This window comes from Herpailurus yagouaroundi, unplaced genomic scaffold (genome assembly GCF_014898765.1).
Source record: "Herpailurus yagouaroundi ecotype Mexico unplaced genomic scaffold, PumYag 182, whole genome shotgun sequence".
Lineage (NCBI taxonomy): Eukaryota > Metazoa > Chordata > Mammalia > Carnivora > Felidae > Herpailurus > Herpailurus yagouaroundi.
In genome coordinates, this window is record NW_024412413.1 from 7,662,781 (window position 1) to 7,673,186 (window position 10,406).

The 10,406-nt window shown below is 54.7% G+C and overlaps 1 protein-coding gene and 1 long non-coding RNA gene across 4 annotated transcripts in view; both read left to right on the plus strand.

The window, feature by feature from the left end:
- RANGAP1 (Ran GTPase activating protein 1) overlaps positions 1–5,581 on the plus strand; it is a 32,612-nt gene extending 27,031 nt beyond the window's left edge. For 2 of the 3 annotated variants that reach the window (XM_040490722.1, XM_040490721.1), the window contains exons 13-16: positions 653–755; positions 1,952–2,040; positions 2,296–2,417; positions 4,511–5,581. In XM_040490722.1, the coding sequence (XP_040346656.1) occupies positions 653–755; positions 1,952–2,040; positions 2,296–2,417; positions 4,511–4,580 (384 nt within the window). In that variant the 3' untranslated portion in view covers positions 4,581–5,581. Of the gene's footprint in view, positions 1–652; positions 756–1,951; positions 2,041–2,295; positions 2,418–4,510 lie in introns of those variants that run through there. The other variant, XM_040490723.1, reaches the window with a different exon arrangement.
- A 2,709-nt stretch (positions 5,582–8,290) lies between these two features.
- Positions 8,291–9,355, plus strand: LOC121041029 (uncharacterized). The gene is made up of 2 exons (XR_005795524.1): positions 8,291–8,749; positions 8,976–9,355. It is a non-coding gene; the product is annotated as an uncharacterized LOC121041029 (long non-coding RNA).
- Positions 9,356–10,406: the final 1,051 nt, after the last annotated feature.

Consider the following 10,406-nt stretch of genomic DNA (forward strand, 5'->3'; position numbering starts at 1 on the left):
TGGGCAGCCCAGAGCGTAGACCCTGTTACGCTGGGTTACACCTGAGACAGCAGGGTTTCAGAGAAGTTAAATGATAAATACAGAGAAATAAAATGTGTCCGCTCTCAGAGCTGGCTTGGCCTTTTGACTAACTTCCTTTTCATGTTTTCTCTGTTTCTTTCCCTGACAAATGAGATTAAAGGCCCACTTTTTCATGTAATACCATTCGCCATCTCCTGTGTCAGGAACCATGCCCGCTACCCCAGTGAGTGGATATAGCACTCAGACACTGTTTCTGGACATTCATGTTGCTTCCATCTATCTCCACCCCAGTGAAGTTAGGTGAAGTTAAACTTCCTTGTGTTGAATGACGTCTAGCCTATATCCTGGATTATTTTGTTCGGGTTAGATTATAAGAAGAGGAGCACTGGGTCACGGGAATAACCCATTTTAATACTGATGCACTCCCCCTGTATGCTTTGCATACCTGCCATGGACCAGACCATGCTTGGCTCGAAGGGGACAGTGTGGGCGTGAGGCAGGACCCATCTTTGCCCACCAGAGGCCCGTGTCTCACCAAGGCCTCTTCCAGCCAAGCCAGCAGCAGAGTGCAGGCACATCTTCCCTGGGGCTCTGGCCCCTGGTGACTAGCCATTGTCTCTTGTGTTCTCAGACTGACACATCTGACCCGGAAAAGGTGGTCTCTGCCTTCCTGAAGGTGTCGTCTGTGTTTAAGGATGAAGCCACAGTGAGGACAGCAGTGCAAGATGCAGTAGGTAACGAGGGGTGGGCGGGGCACGGATGGCCCTGCCTTCTTGCTGCATCAGGGCTCAGATGACATTTACGGTGGCTGGAACCCTTTGTTCCAACACTAAAGTATGTACTGCTCTCCACCCCCTCCTACCTATTTTGTTGGGTTCCTGCCACGGAGTAGGCTGGCTGCTCTCCTATTTTTTTGCAGATGGGGCAACTGAGGCCTTTCCAAAGCCATACAGTTACATACAGTTAGAACTCAGCCAGGTGTCTGCTGTAGGAAGACCAGATAGTCACAGCCCCAAGGCCCTGATGGGAGCAGTCCTCTCAGAGGAGAGGCCATGAGAGAGCTGAGCTTTTGTCCTCACCTGAGCCTCTGCACACAGTCCCCTCCACCTGCAACCCTGGAGGATGCCTGCTTTCCCCATTTCTTTCACAAGGCTTCCCAAGATCTCTGGTCCTGTCATGACTCTCCCTTACTACCCCTTTCCCTGTTACCTCCATCATAGCACCTGTCACCTTCCACTTGACCACGCATGTCTGAGCTCTGCAGTGTGGTCAGACTTGGGAAGGCAGACAGGGAAGGAAGGGCCCAGCACGTGGAGAAGAGTAGAGAGGAGTGGAGAAACATGATGCTTTCTCCTGGATTGGTGCCCTTTGGGTGGCATTGAGGCAGGAGGGTCAGTGGGGAGCAAGGCTGGGTAGGCTGGCGAGGCCCAGATGGAGTCACTAAGTCTGCTCCCTGAGGTCCCATCCCCATGAGCGTTGATGGGAACAAGTAACCTGAATTGTTTCCCAGAACAGCCTAGTACGGAAGTGTGTGCCCACACAGTGCCCATAGACCCTCGGCCACTCCTTCCCCTCCCTTCTCTGCTCATTCCCCCTCACCTCTACAGAACCGCTGAAATCTCCCCCAGGGTGATCTGCCTCACTTAAACTTGCCCCCTGCCTGCCCCACCTTGGTTGTGCAAGGTCCCCAAGCCCTTTTGCAGTGTGTGAAGTCAGCATGAGAAGGACAAGGTGTCACAGCTGGTAGGTTGAGCCCTTCTCCTGGCTGTCCCCTCAGCCTGGGACCACGGTTTGCTGCCCTGTGCTCACCTGATTAGTGCAGAAGAAAGGACCCAGCCTGTGTGTGCCAGAGCTACGTGACCTTGGCTGGTCACCAGCCATTTGCTGCCACAAACTCATTTGTGGCCCCATTGCTGCTTCTGTCTTGCAGATGCCTTGATGAAGAAGGCCTTCAGCTCATCCTCCTTCAACTCCAATGCTTTCCTCACCAGGCTTCTCATCCACATGGGTCTGCTCAAGGTGCAACTTCAGGGGAGGAAGGGAGTACACCTGCCCACCCACCCACTCTGTCCCACACCTTGAATCCTGTCGGGGGACCTCACCCACCCTGTCTCTGGGTCTGCTTAAGCAGCCTCGCCTTGGTGATGGGATTCAGCTTGACCTTGGCCATGGGGCTCTCTGGGCAGGGGGCTGGTGGTGGAGACCTACAGCACCCCAAACCCCGGTGGCCCTGTAGCTCACTCACCCTGTTTGTGCTCTGTGTTCCCCTTACAGAGTGAAGACAAGGTCAAGGCCATTGCCAACTTGTACGGCCCTCTGATGGCATTGAACCACATGGTGCAGCAGGACTACTTCCCCAAGGCCCTCGCACCCCTGCTGCTGGCATTCATGACCAAGTGAGTGTGCCCTCATTGGCTCACACGGCAGCCGGTTCTGGCGTCTGCAGGCCCCTCGTCAGTGCAGGCTTCCCTGGCCTGCACGTTCAGGCCTATGAGAGACCCTCATGCCTCCTGGGCTCTCAGCATCCATGTTTCAGTCTCTCCTCCCCTGTGCCAAGCTGAGGACAGGGGGCTCAGGAATAGTGTCTTTTCCTGAGAGAGAGAACGTGGAAAGGCCCCTATTTTCCAGATGAGGAAACAGCACAGGAGGGGAGGAGTTTGCCCATGGTCGCCCTGGTGCTCAAGGTCCTGTACTCCGGGATGTCTCTGCGAGCAGTTCTGTGTCCATTCTCTCAGCTATAGGGCTGAGGCTGAAGGGGCCTGTCACACCCGTCTTCTGCAGCCACAGGCCCCTCCCCTGCGAATGCCAAATGCCCAGAGACCTGGAAATCTTGGCCGTGTCCTGGAGGAGGGTCCTGGCTCCTGGTGGGGCAGTAGCCATAGCTGGATAACAAGGAGCTTTCAGACTCCAGTGCCCACCAGGGATGAGTCAGAAGGCTTGTCCCCTGCTCTCACTGGGGCCCTATGTAGCCCCAGCCGACCTCTGGCCCTCCTCAGGCCTCAGTCTTCCCATCTGCCCCACCAAGTTGCTGAATGAGGTGGTCTCTGGGGGCTCTGACCACCCGTACTTACCGTGAATCCGGTGCTTTGGGAGGGAAGTGGGAGTGAGGCAGGAGAGAGACCGAAACTCCCCCTCGCCTTGGCGTGGGGGTGGGGGTGACATACGTGTGGCTCGTGCCATCGGGTCGTGCCTGGGTGTGTGAAGTGTCGGGGGTGGTCTGGCTCAGGGCACAGTGAGGAACGCTGGCTGGCTTCTGGGACTGTTCGCACCGTGGCCTCTCCGCCACCGCGGCATCTTGCGGTTCCCTGCGCACAGCACTGCCTCCTCAGGCCTCACACTCTCGCATGTCTGCCCACCTGCCTGCCTCCACACCTGCCCCTCGCCACTGTGGCTGCCCAGGCCACCCATTCTGTTGCAGGTGGACTGGCCCGAGTGAAAAGCTGGGCTGAGGGGTGCCAGGCGGGCTCAGTCAGCGGCACGTGCGATTCTTGATCTCGGGGTCATGAGTTTGAACCTCACGGGTGTAGAGTTGAGTGCGTGGCCCCTCTGCCAGAGTCCAGCGCGAGCCCTCACCGTGGCCGCACGTCTCATGGCCCTGACTTCCCAGCAAGCTGCATTCTCCCCATGCCTGTTCCCACAGCAGGGGACATCGCCTTGACCCCAGCTCTTAGCTCGCTGGAGCATCTCCAGTCAATGGCCCGAGTCCCTGCCTCCCCGCCCCCCCCGCCCCACAAAAGTCCGGCTCCTTTTGTCCCCGTCAGCTTCTAGTTGGCGTTTTTCCCTTGGGCCTTCTTTTATTCTGAGAAGAAGCCCTTGCCCTTGTTGGTCTGTCACAGGTGCCTCTTTCAGCCGCCTGCCCGCCCTCAGTGCAGGCCTCAGTCTATACCACTTTAAAACGGGGATTTATAAAAGCTGTCCCTTAGATTTTCTTTGAGGTGACCGAGTGGCCTTGAAGTGACAGGCACATCTTTCCTCCCTCAACTCCTGGCCACATGGTGTGGGGTCTCACAGCTGCGCTAGACTAAGGTGTCTGTGGGCTGCGGGTCCTGGCTGCGCCCCACGCTCGCCTGGCCCCCTGGATGTCTCGCCCACGTTCTTCCTGTGTAGTGATGTTAATGATCTCAATGGTGACAGTGGCCAGCCCATTACTCGTGAGGGCCCAGGTGGCACTGTAGGGTCTGTGAGGATGCCCTGGGAAGGGCTGCCTGGTGGAGAGCAGAGGCCTGCGTTCTGGCCAAGTCTGGGCTGAGCGGCCTTGGGTGTGCTGCCACCTCTGAGCTTCACCCCCCCACTCCCGCCCGCCCCCGCCTCCTGGAAAAGTCGTCCTGAAAGTTAGAAAACTGGATGCGCATGTTTTTAGCCTGAGAAATGGCCCCCACTCCCTCTCCACAGGTGGGAAACTGGCCCCTGCTGCAGCCTGAACTCCCTGGGCCCCAGTGGTGTGTGTCTTGCCCTCCCACCCCCTGCACTGACCCTTCTTTCCCCACAGGCCCAATGGTGCCCTGGAGGCCTGCTCCTTTGCCCGCCACAACCTGCTGCAGACGCTGTACAAGGTGTAGATGCGAAACCGACCTCTCCCCACCCCTTGGCCTGAACCAGTGACTTGGGAAGGGACTCAGATGAAGGACTCTGGCCAGAGGCAGGGAGGGTCTTTGTCTCGTGCGTCATGTCAGTCCCTGAGTATGTGTGTTGGTGTGGTGTGTGTGCAGGTGTGTGCTTCCTGTTGGGGTTTGGGTTTTTAATGTCTCCCTGCTGGACTGTTCCTGGTCCCGCTGGAGAGGAGCTGGGCGGGCGGCCGGGCCCCCCCCTCCCCCCTCCATGAAAGGGCTGAGAGCTGCTCTGCCATTAAACTTGTTACCACCTGAGGGCGCTCTGCTGATGCGTGCCTCCAGTTCCAGGCCCTGTGGCGGTCCCCTCCCACCTTGCCTTCCTTACCCTTCTGGGCTGCGCCAGCGCCTAGGGAATTGCGGTCTGTGTACTGTCCCCTCCCTCTGTGCTGTGGCCGGGCTGCGCTTCATGCCCTGCCTGGGGCTGCTCACTTAGTGCTGCCTTTGCTTCCTGTCACTAAGCCCTGGTCCTAAAGCCAGTGTCATCCCCGTTGTCCATCCCTGCTGTATTGATCTCTGCAGCCTGAGGGGCAGCGACTGCCACCGTCGTGGGGCTCTGGGGCAGTCAGTAGAAGGCAAGGCCCTGGTTCCCGTGCCACGTGGACAGGAAGAAAAGCCAGTGGCAACACTGGGTGTCTAGGAGCAGGAGTCGCGGGTAGATGATGCTGGCTCCAGACCCATGGGGCCATCTCCTGGCTGCTGAGATGTCTGTGACTGGCCCGAGGGCCACGCTGGAGGGGGCTCTTTGGCTGGCCCAAGTCTGTTCTCCGGCCCAGGGGCAGGGGCGGGGCCCACTGAGTGTGAGCTGCAGCTCTGGTGCTCTTAAAGGACCCAGACAGGGTGGGGACTGGGCTGGAGCTGCCCCCTGACGCTCTGTGCTTTCCCCTTTGTGCTCTTTGTGTGTCTGGGCTGTGCCCGGGGCTTCACAAATAAAGTCATGTGTGGCAACTGTGGAGACTGAAAAGTCTTTCAACCCTTAAGTGGGCGGTTCTCAGGGCCTTAATGCCCAGAGTCCCACCTCCGTCTGTACGGGGTTGTCCATCACCAGAGGAGCTCCTTGTGCCAGCCTTGTCCCGTGGGGCAGCCTCTCCTGCCCAGGCCCAGATGTATCCAGTTGTGCCAGCTCCCCTTTTAACAGCTGGCTGGTTGGTGCTCAGGGGACAGCCATTCCTGGGGGCCAGGGAGGGTGGGAGGCCCTTCCTCTCTGGGCACTGAGGGCCCTGAATTGGGCCTGTTTCCATCTGCTCAGCACCATCTTACCCTTGACCTAGCCTTTGGGCTGCTGGCCCCTGCATCACTCCATTTATGGACCTAAGCCAGACACTGTCCAGATTTTGCCACAAAACCCACTGGCTGCACAGTCAGGAGCCTCCTGGGTCTGTCTAGCAAGGTCACCTTGTAGGGTTGAGCTTGGCTGGGAAGCCGCCACAGGGTATCAGGCTCCAGGGCCTGGAATGGAGGGCACCTCCCTTGGGGGCCTTCCCTCCTCCCTTTGCTACACGTGGTACGAGGACAGCTAAGCAGACCCTCCTTACGGCCCTCCTTAGACAGCAGGCACACTTGGGGAACCCGTGTCTCCCACAGGATTGAAGAGACCCCTCCAAAGTTTCTTAAGGGACAGCGCTTCTTTCTTGGCTGTGGACCACTCAGGCAACATCTTTTTTTTTTTTTTTTTTAATGTTTTATTTCTTTTGAGAGAAAGAGAGTGCTAATTGGGGAAGGGCAGAGAGAGAGGAAGACCCAGAATCTGAAGCAGGCTCCAGGCTCCGAGCTGACAGCACAGAGCCTGATGTGGGGCTCGAACTCACAAACCGTGAGATCATGACCTGAGCCGAAGTCGTCACTTAACCGACTGAGCCACCCAGGTGCCCCTTTAATGTTTATTTTTGAGAGAGAGACAGAGCATGTGTGGGGGTGGGCGCAGAGAGAGAGAGGGAGACACAGAATCCAAAGCAGGTTCCAGGCTCTGAGTGGTCAACACAGATCCCGATGCGGGGCTCGAACCTGCAAACTGGGAGATCATGACCTGAGCTAAAGTCAGACACCTAACCGACTGAGCCACCCAGGTGCCCAGGTAACATCTTTCTTGACCAGGTGGTGGAGGAGATGCCCGTGCCTTGCCCTCCTACCCTCCATGTGAGGCGATGTGGCAGAAGGCGGGTGGATGTCCAATTGACCCCCACCCCTTTGTTAGGCCCTGTTTTGAGCTCTGGGGCCACAGCCGCAGCTTTGGGCGGGGGTTCCCACTGTGGTGTAGGAGACCAACAACGGTGGTCCGGTGTCAGAATGGTGGGCAGTGAGGCCAGGGAAGTCTTAAAGAGTTAGGGATGCAAGACCTGAGTCTTCAGATTCGAGTACAACTTCTCACGAGTGATAATTGAACAAAAGGAGAGACCGAGGTTCAGGGCTGAGTTGGGGCCTGGCTTTTCCCTCCAGGCTGCCTGGAGCTGGCCCTTGGTGCCTCCCAGGTTACGTGAGTGTGAGCTTCGGTCTGAGAAGAGCCCCACAGATCTCACTTAACCTTGCGGCAGCTCAGCACTCCTGGCTTCTCGGGGCCACACACTGAGGAGAATCCTGTGGTCCCAGGAGTGTAGGCCCAGCCCTACTCGGTCCTTCAGACCAGCTCCAAGGTCAGGTCTCCACTGTGTACCGAGAGAGCTGTGTAGCCTTTGGAATTTTTCTGACTCAGACGCTCCCAAGAGCTACAGCTAGTCCCGAGACTGCACAGGCTCCGGGTCCCTGAGCACCATGACTTGGAATCTGCAAGGGCAGAGGTGCCTCAGCCTAGACGGTGCGTAACCGCCACGTACGAAAGGCCCGCTCAGCACCGGGCTGTTCTCACAAAGGGAGTTCAATCATGGGCTTGGGGCTAAACCAGCAACAGTTCCATTCTGAAGCTCAAACTAGTAAACCCCCAGGAAGCATGGCCAAAGGGTCTCCCAAGCAGCACTTCCTGATAACAAGAACCCAGAAAGGCCTCTGGCCAACATCAGGAACACGGGTCAGATGCAAAGCTATGCAGTATAGGGTTGGAAGACTGAGAGCCAACGCATCAGCTCTAGCCACATGCATACCACGGATGAATCCGGATGTCGGGTGAAGATCTTCAGCATATGCTTGTATGTGATAAACCCTGCATTCAGGGTGGGCGGTGGTCTGGGGATGGCAGGGGCCAGGATGGGGTGGAAGCACAGTTGTCTGCAACGTTCAGAGTGATCCTCATCCATCCATTTACCAGCCATAGTTTTTTTTTTTAAGGAAGTAGAACACAAGAGCATTTAAAAAAATTTTTTTTAGGGGCGCCTGGGTGGCTCAGTCGGTTGAGCGTCCGACTTCGACTCAGGTCATGATCTCGCAGTTTGTGGGTTCGAGCCCCACATCAGGCTCTGTGCTGACACCTCAGAGCCTGCAGCCTGCTTCGGACTCTGTGTCTCCCTCTCTCTCTGCCCCTCCTCCGCTTACATTCTCTCTCTCTCAAAAAATAAATATTAAAAAAAATAATTTTTTAAATGTTTATTTTAATTTTGAAAGAGAGAGAGCACGTGTACAAGCTGGGGAGGGTCAGAGAGAGGATACCAAGCAGGCTCCACGATGTCAGTGCAGAGCTCGATGCGGGGCTTGATCTCATGAATTGTGAGATGAGATCATGACCTGAGCTGAAATCAAGAGTCGGACACTTAACTGACTGAGCCACCGGATGCTGCAACACAAGAGCATTTTCTGACACGCCAAAAGCACAAGCCACAAGGAAATTTGCCTCTGTCAAAATAGAAAGTGAATAACAACCAAAAATACCATGAGAACTGGCAAGGTGATAAAGTACAAAAAGACACTGTGACTTACATATAAGAGTTAGTGTTGAGAATAATACATACAATTGAAAACCGGGCACAGGATATGAACAGAGTTCACAGGTGATGAAGTGTGAAAAGCAAACAACGTTACTGGTAATTAAGGAAATGAAAACAAAACCACAGAGGCATCATTTTGGACCAGACTGGCAAATGTCACGTAGAGGTGACATCAGGAAAGCAATGAATCTCCTACATTTTGTATGTTGCTGGAGGGATGTCAAACTAATAAAACCACTTTAGATAACAATTTGGCAGATACTAAAAAAGGTGAGGGTTAGGGGCGCCTGGGTGGCGCAGTCGGTTAAGCGTCCGACTTCAGCCAGGTCACGATCTCGCGGTCCGTGAGTTCGAGCCCCGCGTCAGGCTCTGGGCTGATGGCTTGGAGCCTGGAGCCTGTTTCCGATTCTGTGTCTCCCTCTCTCTCTCTGCCCCTCCCCCGTTCATGCTCTGTCTCTCTCTCCCCCCCCCCCAAAAAAAAAAAACGTTGAAAAAGGTGAGGGTATGTGTAGCCTGTGACCTCAAATTCTATTTCTAAGGATCTACCTTAGAGAAACCGTTTTGTGTGTATACGAGGCGACAAATTATAAGGGCAACTTAATAAAGGATTCCAGGAAATTAATAACCTAAATGTCCATTGGGAAAAGAATGGTTAATTACAGGGTGTGCATGCAATGAGATAATCAGCAGTTAAGGGGCGCCTGGCTGGCTCAGTCAGAAGAGCACGCAACTCTTGGTCTCGGGGTTGTGAGTTCGAGCCCCATATTGGGTGTAGAGGTTACTTAAAAGCTTAAAAAATTTTTTCTTAATGTGTGGCAGTGAATACAGCAGATGCAGGAGCTGTCTGCATTCATGTTAATAAACGAATTTCACTGAGCGCAGAGTGTGATGTGAGGCTCAAACTTTCATGAACCATGAGATCATGACCTGAGCCCAAGTCAGATGCTTAACCAACTGAGCCGCCCAGATGCCCCAATTGTATTAAGTAATCTCTACGCCCAACATGGGGCTGGAACTTACGACCCCAAGATCAAGAGGCACATGCTCCACCGACTGAGCCAGCTGGGCACCTCTGCAATATATATTCTAAAATAATTCAGAGGGGCTCCTGGGTGGCTCAGTCAGTTAAGGACCCAACTCTTGGTTTCAGCTCAGGTCATGATCTCATGGTTTGTGGGTTCGAGCCCCACAACGGGCTCTTCACTGACAGTGTGGAGCCTGCTTGGGGTCCTCCCCCACTCTGCCCCCACCTGTTCATGCTCTTTCTAAATAAATAAACTAAAAAAATAATTCAGAATATATAGAGTTCCTACAAGTTAATAAGACTATAGGAAAACGAACAAAAGGTTTGGGGGCTTCACAATAAAGCATATGAATAGGTGCTTACTTTCATTTGTCTTCAGAGAAACGCGCATTCGAATCACCCCGTAATGCTGTCCTACCCTCACTAGGATGGCTAAGGTACAAGACAGACCATAGCAAGCACTGGTGACAGTGTGGAGCAACGGAAGTCCCACACTGCTGGGGGAAAGTGTAAATCGGTACAAACACTTTGAGAAACTTTGGCAGTATCCACTGAAGCTGAAAATAAGCATATTCTAACACCAGAAGTTCCACCTGTAAGTATATCCCGACAGAGACAGGTCTCGCCATGTTCTCCAAAAGACATGCAAACATGGAAAACAGCGCTCTCCATAATAGCCTCACCCTGGAAGCAACCCAAATGTCCAAGAGTGGAATGGATTGTTGCCTGGGTGGCTCAGTCAGTTAAGCGTCCAACTTCCGCTCAGGTCACAATCTTGTGTTTGTAAGTTCGAGTCCTGCATCTGGCTCTGTGCTGACGGCTCAGAGCTGGAGCCCGCTTCGGACTCTGTGTCTCCCTCTCTCTCTGCCCCTCCCCTGCTCGTGCTCTCTTTCTCAAAAAATA